This window comes from Corapipo altera, unplaced genomic scaffold (genome assembly GCF_003945725.1).
Source record: "Corapipo altera isolate COAL_440 unplaced genomic scaffold, ASM394572v1 48025, whole genome shotgun sequence".
Taxonomy (NCBI): Eukaryota; Metazoa; Chordata; class Aves; order Passeriformes; family Pipridae; genus Corapipo; species Corapipo altera.
Genome location: NW_020885471.1, coordinates 1 through 14,054, shown reverse-complemented (window position 1 = coordinate 14,054; position 14,054 = coordinate 1). Strand labels below are relative to the sequence as shown.

General features: G+C 55.2%; 1 protein-coding gene across 1 annotated transcript; it reads left to right on the top strand.

Annotated features, from left to right (window-relative positions):
• Positions 1-4: 4 nt before the first annotated feature.
• Positions 5-13,702, top strand: GBA2 (glucosylceramidase beta 2; the record flags this gene model as incomplete). Its single annotated transcript, XM_027631687.1, has 17 exons — positions 5-36; positions 3,833-3,924; positions 4,145-4,260; positions 4,374-4,592; positions 5,165-5,404; positions 5,725-5,827; positions 7,112-7,265; positions 7,549-7,674; positions 7,777-7,961; positions 8,300-8,404; positions 9,041-9,148; positions 9,693-9,844; positions 9,964-10,070; positions 10,225-10,367; positions 10,666-10,781; positions 12,998-13,189; positions 13,283-13,702. Coding segments are annotated over 17 exons (2,412 nt in total), but the record flags the coding sequence as incomplete, so codon positions are not given.
• Positions 13,703-14,054: the final 352 nt, after the last annotated feature.

Here is a 14,054-nt window from a genome sequence, read left to right as displayed (position 1 = left end):
CCGAGACGTCCTGCGGCACGTCGGCCTCGGCTTACGGTACGGCGGGGGATGGAGGGCACCGGGAGCACACCGTGGAGGGAGGGAAGGGGGGTGGTCCCGGGGGGACACGGCACCGCGCCGCGCTGGAGCCCCTCGGTGCCACGGCCGGCTCGCCCCGGGGAGGCACCGGCGGTGTCCCGGTGCTCGGAGGGCAGAGTCCGGCGGATCACGGAAGGCCCCAGGCTGGCGGGAGCCGCCCTACTCGCGCCCGGAGCCGCCGGCACTGGGAGCACTGGTGCTAGAGGAGCAGCACCCAGGCTCCCCAAAACTCGATTTGCTGGCAGGGCTGGAGGCATCGCTTGAGGATGGGAATCTCCCACCCCCAGGGATCGCTGCCGCGTCTTACACGGCATCGTCCCCGGTGCTCGGCGGCAGGAGGTCCAACCGTGGCTGACTGGGAGGGGTTTGGAATGCTGTGAGCTGTGGCAGGTTCGGAAACGGGGCACTTCTCCCGGCTTTTCGTCGGGGAGAGCTGGAAGCAACGAGAACACGCGTGGAAGACGAGGGTGTTGTTTTAACCTTTAAAGCCGGTGTCCGAACGCTGGCGGTGTTTGTGCTCCCATTAAGCTGAACGCCGGCACAAGTGACGGCATCGTCACTTTATTTCCTTGTGCTGGATTTATATCTCCTGCCTCCATTTTCTGCCGGTGTCCTTAGAGGCTGCTGCTTGCCAAGCTGGTTCCTGCAAAGCCTAATGAGAGGGCAGATATTTGATTGCTTCGGGGTGCAGAGCCTGTCTGACCTGAGACACCCTGGCGCGAGCTTGGGCATCAGGGAAGGGAGAGCGTGGGTCAGACACTGGAGATAAATGAAAGCTGCCATGGCAGGTTGGGATGAGCTGAGCATGTGGGAAAGCGTGAAGTTCTGGTGGGGTGAGCAGGGAGAAGTGATCCTGGGGAGGCCACTCCTGGCACGTTCCCACAGGGGTCTGAGAGTGGAAGTGGCTTCTATCAGTCCTAGGAAAGGTTTTAAAAACAAGGAGCTGAAACTCAAAATACTACCTCTTCCCCTGTGCAAATTTAGGAGGTAGTTTGATTGTCATCCTTAAGTACTTTTGCAAGGACAAAGCTTCCTTGCAGCCTTGAGGAGAGGAGAGGAGGGGAGGTGCCGAGGTGGCGAGAAATACCTGTGTGGGTTTGAATTAAAACTTGAGGGCAGTGTTGTTGCCTGGCAAAGGGCAGCCAGCTCAGGGATGTGGGGATGTTTGGGAGGCTGCGTACTCCGGGCATTGGTGGGCACTTTGGTGTCTGCCTGGCAGAAGCATCCAGCTCATGGAAACTTGGGTGCTGGTGCTGCGAGAGGAGCCTGGACCTCAGTCCTGCGGAATGGTGTGTGGATCTGAACCTCTGGAGCCCTGCGGGTTGGCGTGTTCTCTCCTGAATGACCCATGACGAGTGGCACCAGTGCCAGGAATTCTCTCAAAACCTGGCATGGCTTGGTGCATCAAGTGCAAAATCACCTGGTGCAGGTGCTGGTAGCTGCCTAGATGGCTGGGAGCGCCTTGGGGTTGCTGCACATCTTTGGCTCAGGAAGTCCAGAACCTCCAGAGGAGCTACCACATCCTGGGCTGATGTGTGTCATGTCAAATTAAACCTGATGATGGGTGTCCTCTTCTGCACCACCAGCCTGTCATGCAGGTGGCCTGGCTGGGGGTGTTGGCAGCCTTGGGGCAGGACTTTTTGTTAATCAGGGCTCATTGGTGTAGCTCTGAGCGGGATGTACATGTACGGAAAGAAAGGGTTGTGCAGGCTGGGGCTGGCGAGGCAGGAGAAGAGGTGCAGGCAGATTTCTGCAGAGGTGGGCTGGTGCGTCGTGAGAGAGGGTCATGACATAAATCTAGATCAGCTGAGTAATGTTCAGACAGGTTTTAATTCCACTGCCAATTTGAAGGGAAAAAAATGCCCTCCAGCCCTGACAGGGCTTTTGGGGCTGCAAAGCACAAAGGCTTTCTCCCAGTTATTCTGCAGTCCTGGCAGAGCTATTAATAGCCAGCAACTGGACATTGACCACCTCCTCTTGTCTTGTGTGATTCTGGGAGAAGCTGGCAGGAAAAGAGGTGGCAAATGACTTTGGCAGTGGCTGTAAATCCCAAACCTTTCCTGCTGTGTGCTCCTGGAAAAACTGCTTTTTGAAATCTGTCTGCCACCTCCTTTCCAAGGACTCGTAATGCTCCGCTAGGCTGTGCTGCAGCCACTCTGCCTGAGCACCATATTTCCTGTCTCCAGAAACCTGCTGGGGAAGCAGCTGGGTTGGTCCCCTGACGCTGGGTTGTAAAAGAATAATAATCATTTCCTTGAGAGACAGAGAGAGCACTGCCAAAACCTCGTCTGGCAGGGTAAGGCCGCGGCTGTCTCAGCTGGAGAAGAGCAGTTGCAGCAGATGTAGCTGGAAGATATTGGCAGGCCCTGGTTCAGGGCGGTCGTGCAGGACAGGCTGGTTCTCATGATGCCATGGACCTCTGTGAGCAAAGTGTCCATAGTCAATCAAACATAAGGGTGGGTCTATAGGAATGGAGAGCACGCAGCAGTCAGGTCCTGGGGGACTGCAACCCAGAAAATCTCACCCTGAGAGGGATTTGGGGACCTTTAAATGTTGGTGAATAAAGATTAACGTCTAGTGACCACGCAGCCAAAAGGTCGAGCGTGGGTTGTTTCTGTAGGGGAAATATAGAATTAGCGTGTCATAGAAGAGCCTCTCCCCCTTGCTTCTGGGTATACATGTCCTGGAGGATTAGTGCTTGCCCATTGCCTGCCACCTGCATCCCGCAAGCCATTGGAGCAGGACAGACTGTGTTCTCCCAGCTGAGGTGGTTTTCTCCTTGGCAGTATGGATGGCATGGGTGCCTGCAGGTAGCTCAGGGAGATTGCCCCTGATGCCCACGTGGCACCTGAGGGCATGGAGCTACTGGTTGGGTCTTGCCTGACTGTTTAGTAGGCAAAGTTCAGCAGCTTCTGGTCTAGTAGCTGGTTTCCGTATGCTAATTGTCTCCATATGGAAGGTTTAACTCGGGGCGGTTTATTAGCAAAGCCAGTCCTTTACAAGCGCCAACTCGGAGCCCAGCCCTGCTGCTCTTGCCTGGAGTGGTGCTGGCACACCCAGCTGCAGGTGTGCCCCTGTTTGGGTGTCTTGATTCCCAGACCTTTGGGTGAGAAATTATCTGATGGGCAGTGCAGGGCTATGCAGCAGGCCTGCAGGCAGAGGTGAGTCCCCACGATCCTACCAGCTGCAGACTGCAACCATCACCCCCTCCAGGTCCAGGCTGCCCTGTGCCACCTGCCCCTGAGGATGTGGCACTGGGATGTGGTAGGACTGTGTGTGGCAATGGGGATGTGGAGGTGGAAGAGCAAGGCTTGTGTCCCTGGAGCAGTGTATGGCTTCTCTGGGCATGTACCTCCACTCCCAGACCTTCCTTAGCTGGATGTTCTGTACCAGACATGGAGGTGGTGGTGGTGGTCCTTATGTGCATTCCCACTTCTCCATGGATGTCTGGAAAAGCCTCTGCTCCTGCATGAGCTGGGAGCCCTGCACTTGGGTATCAGAGTGCTCTGTTTTGACACTGGGTCTATGCAGTCAGCCCTGAGCAGCACGAGCTCTGCCTGCTCATGCCTGCTGACCGATGTGCGCTCCAGATGGATGGCAGGGGCTGTCAGCCCTTGTGCCCTGGGACACACATTCCTGTTGTACATCTCTACAAAGAGGGAAAACTCAACCTGTGCTAGTCACATCCCACCCAGTGACACTGAAGAGATGGTGGTGCCTGCTTTCTTCTTTCATACCTCTCTTTCCCTTGCAGATACTTCAGGTGGTGGGTCAAGAAGACCCGCATAGAGAAGAAATCTGCCTTCATTGACCTCTTGTGTGCTGTCCCTCTGCAGCAGATCTACGGTCAGCTTCCAGTCTGGGCACAGGTTGGGGTGGTGCAATACCCAGTGTGCTGGGTGGGCAGAGATTCACATGGATGCTTCAGGGAATGAGTTAGTTAATGAGCCTGTGTGGTGTGGGCAGTGCTGAGTGGCCCCCCCTGTGGAGCTGCTTGGGGAGGGTCCTTGAGCCAGATCCCACCATGGGGAGGAATGGGGGTGCTAATTTCTGGTGTCTTTGCCAGGGTGTCCGCTGGGCGGGATCGGGGGAGGCACCATCACCCGTGGCTGGCGGGGTGAGTTCTGCCGCTGGCAGCTGAATCCTGGCATTTATAACTATGAAACAGTCATCGCCAACCAGGTAGGTGCAGCAGGGTATGCAGGGGGAGTCAGTGGCACTGCAGCAGCCTGGGCCATTGGGACATCTGTCATTGGGCTCATCTCATTCCCTACATATGTTCCTCTCCTCCCCAGTTCACCGTGTGCCTGCGTTGCAAGGGGCAGACGATTTACCAGCAGGTCTTGTCTGTGGAGAGACCCAGCACTCTGCAGAGCTGGAACTGGGGCTACTGTGGCCACTATGCCTTTTACCACGCCCTGTACCCTCGGGCCTGGATGGTCTATGAGCTCCCGGGGCAGAACGTGGTGCTCACTTGCCGACAGGTCTCTCCTGTCATCCCCCATGACTATAAGGTAAGGAGGTGATGACATCCCAAAGGGAAGAGCTGCTTATTAGCTAGGCTTTCCCAACATTTCCCTGTGTCTCTGCTCAGTAATGGTCCCATGCAGGGGGAACCCCTGCAGCAATGCAGGAGCTCGGGATGGCAGCAAGGGATGGCTCAGCGCTCCCTCATGCTGCTCGTGCTGGCTCCCAGCCCCAGATGAGGGTGGCAGGCTGTGCTGCTGACACATCTGACCTTCCTCTTACCCCAGGGAAGCACGTGAGCCTGTATCAACCTGCCAGGCAGCTGAGGGATGAGACACCCAGCTGAGCCTTAAACACTGCTTTCCGTCTCCCTCTTGTTGGGTGTGGTGTTTGCTAGCCCAGGGCTCCTCTTCTGAATTTTGTATTACCTGCCCCATAAATTCCTCTGCTCCTGCTGGTCCTCTTCAGCTTGGCAACAGACTCCAAGACTGAGTTGTTCCTGGTGCTCTTGATCCTCCCCCTGTGTCCTGCATGGTTTCCCCTGCAGTGAGAGAAATCATCCTCCAGCAGCCAATGGTGGAGCACCAGCCGTGTACACGGCATTTTCTGTCTCTTCCAGGACTCCAGCCTGCCAGTGGGAGTGTTCATTTGGGAGGTGGAGAACGGGAGGGATGAGGACGTGGAAGTGTCCATCATGTTCAGCCTGCAGAATGGCACGGGAACGAAGGAGGACAGGAGCGGAGGGCACTGGAATGAGCCCTTCGCCCTGGAGAAGGATGGCGAGCGAGTTGCTGGAGTCCTGCTGCACCATTGCACGAGTGTGAACCCCTTCACTCTCGCCATCTCTGCCCGGGAGAAGGTAAAGGGTTGCCCTGGTGCTGTGGCTCCTGCTGGAGCTGCTTCCAGGCAACTGATAGTTGATGAGTGTGTCAATGGGTTGGGGCCAGCAGCAGTACTCAGTGCTTGCCTGACTTCAGGGGAGGGGATATGACCTCCCTGTGGGCAGGAGAGAAGCTGTGGGTGAAGCTTGCAGGGCAATGGGTGAGTAGATTTGGAGTTGCAGTTGGAGGGTAACAAGTGGGGAGTGAGTGTGATGTACCAGTGTTGTTGTTGGGGGTGGAGAGCCTGTGTCTGCCCCTCCAAAGTACCAGCCCCTGAGGATTCTCTTCCCGTCTCCAGGCTGGCACGAGAGTCACCCACCTGACGGCATTCAATCCTATGGGATTGGGTAGAGAGGTGTGGCAGGACCTCCTGCAGGATGGCAGGCTGGATTCACCCACCGGTGAGTCCCTCCATCCTCCATGGGACATGTGAAGGGGGAGCAGGGGGAATGAGTGACCCCTGGTTGTGGGGCACAGGGTACCTGAGCCAAGGCAGAATTCCCTTCCTCCAGCCACCTTGGTGTCATTGCTAAAAGCTCTGTGGGATGCTGTGGCTTCTTCCCAACTTTAGGCTGTCTCCAACCTTTCTGTTGCTTGTCCTTGCCGTGGTTCTCCAAAAGAGTGGTGTTCACACCACTTTGGAGCTGTTCCTGGCATTATTAGTTCCATGTGCCAGTATCTCCTTAGTCTTTGTGGGGTTGCCCACTGAGCTGAGGTTTGTGCTGAGTAGCCAGGGTGCTGCCCAGCCGCCTTCCCTCAGTCCCTGTTGCCAGATGAGTGAGCTGTGTCCCATCAGGTTGGTTCCAGCAGGCGTTTAGCAGCCCTTGGCCTTTGGTGCTGCCATCACTTGCTGTCTACTTGTTACTGTACCAGTTCCCCAAAGGTCTCCGGTATTCCCTCTGCATCATCCTTCAGCTGTCTGCTCGCTCCCTTGGGAGGAACCTGGAAGCAGGGTGCTTCAGGCAAGGTCCCAGCCCTTGCTGCTCACCTCCTCTTGCCATGAAAGGTGACCATTTGCCTAATATCTCTGTCAGCTTTTAAGCAAGGATGATGCTGACAAACTAGTGATGCTGACATTGGGTCTTTGCAGTATTTCTTTAACCTTACATTATGTAAATGAAATGTTTGTCTGAATATTTCCGGAAAAATAAGCTTCCTACCTGGATGCATTCAGAGCTCTTCAGGATATTGGGATGTGGTTTGCTTCATGAATCCCAGATATTATCATAGTCAGGATCTGTGCTTGTGTTAAAATTGTTACTCTAATGACATTGTACACATGTCACAACGAGCATATAATTATGCAGCTGCCTCAGGGCTTTTCTTAAATACCAGCATGGCTCAAACACCCTGCAAAAAGCTGGAAGCAATGACTGTCACCAGAAAGTCAGTGTCTCTGAGCAGCACGGATACAAAGTCATGGGACTTCTGTGCCTTCCACTCATGCCTGGTGGCTTTTCCTGCCTGATTTGTTCCTCTGCTTTGACTGAGGACTCCGCCAATGGAAGTATCTTTTCCTGCAGCAACAGTCATCCCTTAAAACCCTGGGGCTGTAACTTCCAGGTTGCAGTGGGGCTGTGCTATGCCCAAAGGGTCTCAATCCTCTCTGGGGTGTGTGTGATCTTCATTTACTCCTTCACAGGACTTCCTTGGTCTCTTACGAATACAAACATTTTTCCCGTCAGGTAAAAGCAGCCTGACGGAGAAGGGGGAGGTGACGGCAGCGGCGGTGTGTGCCAGCTGCAGAGTGCCTGCCCAGGGACACAAGACACTGGAATTGGCCCTGGCTTGGGATATGCCATGTGTTCACTTTGGCTCCAAGGAGAAGCTGCACTTCAGGTGGGTGGGTTGTCTCCAATGGGATTTGGCTCATGTCCCTGGAGTCCCCTGATTGCTGCCTCCGGGCTTGTGTTCCATGTGGGGAGACTTGTGCCACCCATTCCCTGCATCCGTGGCCCTGCCAGCTCAGGGAGGAGACCCTCTCCCCAACCCTTGCTCCTCAGTGACAATGCACTAGCGGTTGAGTTACCTTGGTGTTCCCTAAAGTCCAGCCCCTCTCTCGTTTCTGGGTGGCTTTCCCAGCTGGAGCCCACGGCGTGCTCACCAAACCCCCTCTCGGCAGGCGGTACACCCGGTTTTTTGGCAGTGGAGGTGATGCTGCTCCTGCCCTGTCACATCACGCCCTGACACACTATGAGGAGTGGGAGAGGAAGATTGAAGCGTGGCAGAATCCCATCCTGGAGAACCGGTAGGGTGGATGAGAGCCCCTTCCTGGTGGCCTCCTGGGACTGGATGGAGTGGGAGCATCCCCACCTCGTCCACTGTGGTTGAGTTTCCCTCATTCCCACAGCCAGCTGCCTTCCTGGTACAAGTCAGCCCTCTTCAATGAACTGTACTTCCTGACGGATGGGGGGACCATCTGGATGGAGGTGCCCCCAGATTGCTGTGCTGAGGACCTGCAGGGGCCTGCAGGGGCTGGCCTGTCCCATCTCTTCCCTTTCCTGCGGGAATACGGAAGGTTTGCTTATTTGGAAGGTAACTTGCAGGGATGTGACGGATGGTCCCAAGTCAAGCCCTCCCTGCTACTGTTACCAGATGTTTTTAACCTGCCATGGGAATGCTTTTCACGCCACAATGGGTAGGGAGCAGCTCTGTTCCCAGGAAAACCCCTTGCAGCCCTGTAGGATACAGCATGAGGTCTTTCCCAGACCCCTGGTGCTCTATGGAGAGAACAAAACCCGCTTGTAACAGGAGTCTCTGTCTGTGTTGGGAAAGAGTCCACCCTGATGGGCCATGTGTGAGGGAGGACCTGCCCTTTTTTTCCCTCCTTGAGGCAGGTCTGCTGTCCCTCACCACGTCCCCTGTGTTTCCAGGCCAGGAGTACCGGATGTACAACACCTACGACGTTCACTTCTACGCCTCCTTTGCTCTCATCATGCTCTGGCCCAAGCTGCAGATCAGCCTGCAGTATGACATTGGTGAGGGAGCCAGGAGGCCCTGCCTTGGGGCCTGTTGGGGTCTTCAGCTGGGGAAGAGATGGAGGATTTGGGACAGCTCCTGCCATAGAGACCTGTGCCATGGAGCCGGCATCCCTCTCCAGCTCCCCTGCTGTGCTCAGGACTTGCAGATCCCCAATGTTGCTGCCTCAGCATCTCTATGCCCAACACTGGATGCCTCCTTGTCGTGCTGGGGGTGTACAGGTGGCTCTGTCTGTCGTGGGAGAGCCCCTGGTCTTGCCAGCTCTGTCTGTGCCCCTTGCAGAGGAGACACATTTGGCTGTTTGCAGACCCTGATGCTTTGGCTGGGCTTGGGGGCTGCTCGGTGGTGGCCTGAGCAGTGTTGCAACTGAGCCTTTTGCTGGGCTGTGGGAGGGCTGAGCTCACTGGGGTTCTTTCTTAAGGGGGTGGTGACAGTTGCATGTCTCCTGCTGAGGGGGGCCTGGGAGCAGCCTGGTGTATCCTCAGCCCTTTGCAGAGGGCTGTGATCTTGCAACCAGAGCCCCAAAGGACAGCCTGGTGTGCTGGTGGTGGTGACTCTGCCCGTAGCTGTGCTTGGACCTTTCTGCTGCAGTTCCTGCTGCCCTTCTGACGTGCCTTGCTCTGTGTCCTGTGCAGCTGTCACAGTGGTGAATGAGGATGTCCAGCTCCGTCAGTACCTGATGTGTGGTCAGACAGCCCAGGTGAAGCTGAAGAACGTGGTGCCACACGACATTGGGGACCCAGGTGAGGGGTCTGTCTGGGCCTGCTGGGAGGCAGAGGGGGGTGCAAGGCTGCTCGTACCATTTCCTTAGGGTAGTTAAGTCCCAAGCTGTGGGAAATGGGTATGGTTCATGGAATACACTGTTTGTTGTTGTCAAGCATTGGAACAAGCTGCCCAGGGAAGTGGTGGGTTTATCATCCCCAGAGCTGTTTAAAAGATGTGTAGATGTGGCACTTAAGGCCATTGTTCAGTGGTGGACTTTGCAGTGCTGGGCTAATGGTGGGACTCGATCTTAGAAATCTTTTCCAGCTTAAATGATTCTATGATTCTCTGTTTTCTGGGAATGAAATGCTGGATGTTTTGGGGTGGTGATGAAAGCCGTGCTGCATGGAGCTTGTACAAGAGGGATAGCAGTAGTAGGAAGGCTGTTCTTACTGGAAATGGCACAGGGTAGAACATATTATTTCAGTGCTGTTTGATCCCAGTGCCTTTGGGACCTTGTTCCTGGGTGGGAGAGGGGATGTTTGTTGTGTGCTGCCCTGCTGCATCCGTTCTGTCCGTGCTTAGGTGACGAGCCGTGGCAGCGTGTCAATGCCTACCTGATGCACGACACGGCCGACTGGAAGGACCTCAACCTGAAGTTTGTGCTGCAGGTGTACCGTGACTACTACCTGACACATGACTCCCTGTACTTGCGGGACATGTGGCCGGTCTGCCAGGTACTGGGAGGAGATCAGACCATGGGGCATCAATCCTTTCCCACTTCCCTTGGGAGCCAAGCGACTTCCCGAGGGGATGGATGCTCCCGAGGCACGACCATCTCCTGCCTCTCCCACAGACTGTGATGGAGTCGGAGCTGAAGTTTGACACGGACAATGACGGGCTCATTGAAAACGGAGGCTTTGCTGACCAGACGTACGATGCGTGGGTGGTACATGGAGCCAGGTGAGCAAGAGGGGCGAGGAGGGGTTGGAGATGGGGACTGTGGGTGGGGGAGGGAGCTCAGAGCTGGGCCCTTGGTCCCCATTTGTTGTGGGAGCTCTGTGCAGCCAATGGGGTGTCCCACATTGCTGATCTTTCTCTCCTTTGGCTCTGGCAGTGCCTACTGTGGCGGGCTGTGGCTGGCTGCTGTCTGCATGATGTGCAAGATGGCTGAGGTGCTCGGGGATGCAGAGATCCAGCAGAAATACATGGCCATCCTGAGCAAGGGCAAGGAGGCATTTGAGAGGATGCTCTGGAATGGTGGGTGCTCGCTGGTGGGAAACCACGCTCAGCTGGCCACGCGTCCCTTGGGAGGGCAATGGCTGCTCCTTGGATCACGGAGCCTTTGTAGGGAGTGGTGGAAGGAAGGGACATGCTGCCCCTCCAAGTGGAAGGGAAGGAGTACGTACTGGAGAGGGAACAGGAAGGGTATGATGATGTAGGAAGGGAAGGAGAAGAGCCTTGTGGAAAAAGCTGCTGGGTTTCTGCCACACCGGGAAGAATGTAGGGATAGCCAGTATCCTAAACTATTGATTTTGATGTTTCCCACCTTTTCCAGGAAAATACTACAACTACGACAGCAGTGGAAGTCACACCTCCAGCAGCATCATGTCAGACCAGTGTGCTGGGCAGTGGTTTCTTGGGGCTTGTGGCCTGGACCAAGGGGAGTTTGAGGTATGAGAAGGGGCAGCCTGGTATGGCTGGGGTGAGATGGAACCTGTGGCAAGAGGGGAACAGCAGCAGGACTGGCACGTGGTGGAGATAACACGTTAGGGGCTGGAGCGGGGGCCACTAGCTTGTTCTTCACTAGCAGTGGTGGAGGCTGTTGGATGGACATGGTGCAATCCACCTTAAACCAAAATCTGCCCATGGAGAGGCTGTGCAGCAGGGGTGTGTAATCATAGTCAGCTATGGCATACTTGGAGGAAGGTCCCACTGGGATTTGCTCTTGGCAAGGTGCTATTTGCTTAAAAACAGGAGAAAAAAGTGACGGAACTTTCCACATGTTATTTGCTGCCCTAAAAAATCTGAAATCCGTATCTGAGAGAACTATGGCTTATTTGGGTCCGTCAAGTCTGTTGCTCTTCAGTTGCAAGAGTAGAATTGGCTGCAGATTCCTCAGGTGTGGTGGGATGGGAAGAGCTGGTGATGCCAGAGAGCTGGAAGAGAGCTGAGCACTGGAGAGCCATTGTATGGATTCTTTGTGTTCCATGGGCAGTTGTCAGACCAAAGCTTTCTGTTGGTTATGGAGAGGCAGACAAGTGTGCTGACAGAAGGAGGGAGTGACTTTGTGTGTGGGAGGGTGATGAACCACTTCATCATCTGTTGTATGGGTGCTGAAAGAAAAATGGAGCTGCACACACACAGAATCCGATTTTGGGACTTGTCCACCCATCCTTTTCAGCATTCCCCTTTTATTCATATTCTCTGGTAAACAGGACTTGGTGTTTTTCTTTAGTTAGCTGGAATTCCCAGGATTGTCCTAAACCAGTGCCCCGATCCCACACATTCACACTGGCATCAGGTGGTGGTTGTGTTCAGCCATGAGAGAAAATCACACGCTACCATACAGACTGTTCCAAGTGGTTTTCCACTTGGAGAAACACAACATTGTCCCTTTCAAAGCACTTAGGCAAGGTCCATCTTCCCTTTGGATTCCCATTACCTAAGTGCAGGTGCAGAGTGACTGAGCTTGTTCCCACATGTTGGTAAATCAGAGGGGAGATTTCAGAGGACTTGACTTGTGAGTTTGTGCTGAAGACTGTGGGCTTTAATAAGAAATGGGCCTGGGGTCAGGCCCTCCTGTGTTTATCTCGGTCTGGGACTGGGGCTGTGCCTGGGGCTCCAGGCAGGATCTGGACCAGACCTGCAGTAATACACATTGGGGAGGAAACAGTGAAAGTGGTGCACTCCAGAAGGTCCCTTACCTTTCCTAGCCTTGGACTTGTGTTGCTGAAGGTGGCACTCTTCTCTGCCCTCTGGTGAGCTTTGAGCTCACTGGAGGTGGGAGTGATGAACGTGTCTCCTCTGTTCCTATGAGCATCGAGGTGTTTTTCCATGTATTTTGATCCCTTGCCTGGCTGGCAGCGCTCCTGTTTGTAACCTCATTAACATGCTCTTGCTGTGTGCACAAGTCAGTAATGAAATGTAAGAGAAGCTCTGCCCCAAAAGGTTGTGCCAGAGATAGCTACTTCACACCAACCCTTTGGTGATCCCCAGAGCAGCACGTGGGCTTCTATGCAGAGGCAGGCTGAGGAAGAATGGCTGTGTGGATGCTTGACTTTAGCAGAGCTGAGAGGGATTTGCTGATTTTCCTTTGAGTCTGCCAAGGTGTCTGGTTGAAGTGTTCAACCTCCCCTGGCAAGCTCCTGCCTGGTGTCATGACAGCCTCTGCTTCCCCAGGCTTTGGTGTCACCAGAGTGGCAAGCAGGCTCTGACAAGTCCCTGGGCTGTGTTGATGAGCTGCCTGGATCTTTGCTGCCTTGCAAGTGGTGCCCGTAAAGGAAATGAGGGTGGTGTGGTTGTTCAGGTCCCCAGAGCAAAGTCCCAGGAGATGGCAGGGCATTTGGCCATTGACTGTGGGTGAGAAGCTGTTATGGGGGATGCACTGGTTGGATGAGCTGTTAAGCCTGCTCAAGAGGAAGGTAGAATAAAATTCAACATCTCTGTTTTGAGCAGTTTTGGGGTCTGTTTTTTTGTTTTTGGGGAAAGAGGAGATTTCACTTCCTGCGGTTATTTTTGTGAGGTGGGAATTTGTGTCAATTGACCCAGCTAGCAATGTTGACCTTCTCCTCCAAGGAAATTGAATCCTGCTCTCTGGAGAGCCAGGTTAAGGGGTCTGCTGGAGCAATGAGCCCAAAGCTGCCCCCTCCCCGTCTCTGTCCACTCAGGTTTTCCCCAAGAGTCACATTCTCAGTGCACTCAGGACCATCTTTGAGAAGAATGTGCTGGGCTTTGCGGGGGGCACCATGGGGGCTGTGAATGGCATGAGACCCGACGGGGTGCCCGACACCTCCAGCGTCCAGTCCAACGAGGTGTGGATCGGCGTGGTGTACGCCCTGGCTGCCACCATGATCCAGGAGGTGAGTGGGGACGCTGACAGCACATCCCTGGGCACGTGTGCAGTCTCCTTGTGCTGTGGGAAGCTGCTGATGGTCGCCTTCCCTGTGCCGCAGGGGCTGGTGGAGGAAGGCTTCCGTACGGCGGAGGGCTGCTACCGGACGGTGTGGGAGCGGCTGGGCATGGCTTTCCAGACGCCGGAGGCCTACCGGGAGAAGAAGGTGTACCGCTCGCTGGCCTACATGCGGCCCCTCAGCATCTGGAGCATGCAGCTGGCCCTGGAGCGCCGGGCTGGCTGGGCACCCGCACCGCCCTGCCAGGTCCCCATCCACCCGTGAGCCTGGTGGCACTGGGCAGGGCACCGGGTGCAGCAGGGGCTGGGGATGGTCCTCAGATGGCAGGCAGGGACCCTTCCCTCCCCCTCTGTGCTAGTACTCCCATTGCTCTTTTCCTTCCCTACCTCCACTACATGCCCTTGACCTCAGGGGCTTCCAGTTGCTGATGCTGAGCACCAAGAGGGGGACCAGAGGTGTGGGGGATGTGTGAGAGAAGGAGTTGCTGCTGGAACCTGTGCCTCGCCTTCCCCATTGCTCAGGGCTCTGATAAGCCTGCAAGATTGCCAGCCATTCCAAACTGGTGCTGGTCCCTTACCCAGTGGCACAGGAGACCTCTTGTGCAGTCAGAGAGCTGGGTAAGGTGGGGATCTGGCCTGTAGGAATAAAAAGTGTGTGTACATGTGTGTGTGAGGATGTTGGACTGGTGCACGCAGGCACGTGGGTTTGGTGATTGTGGTTGGGTGACACTGCACAGACTGAGTGGCTCTGCCCCAGGAGGGCCTGTGGCAGATGCAATCCCCAGGGGAGACCCGGCTCCCTGGACGGTGACAAT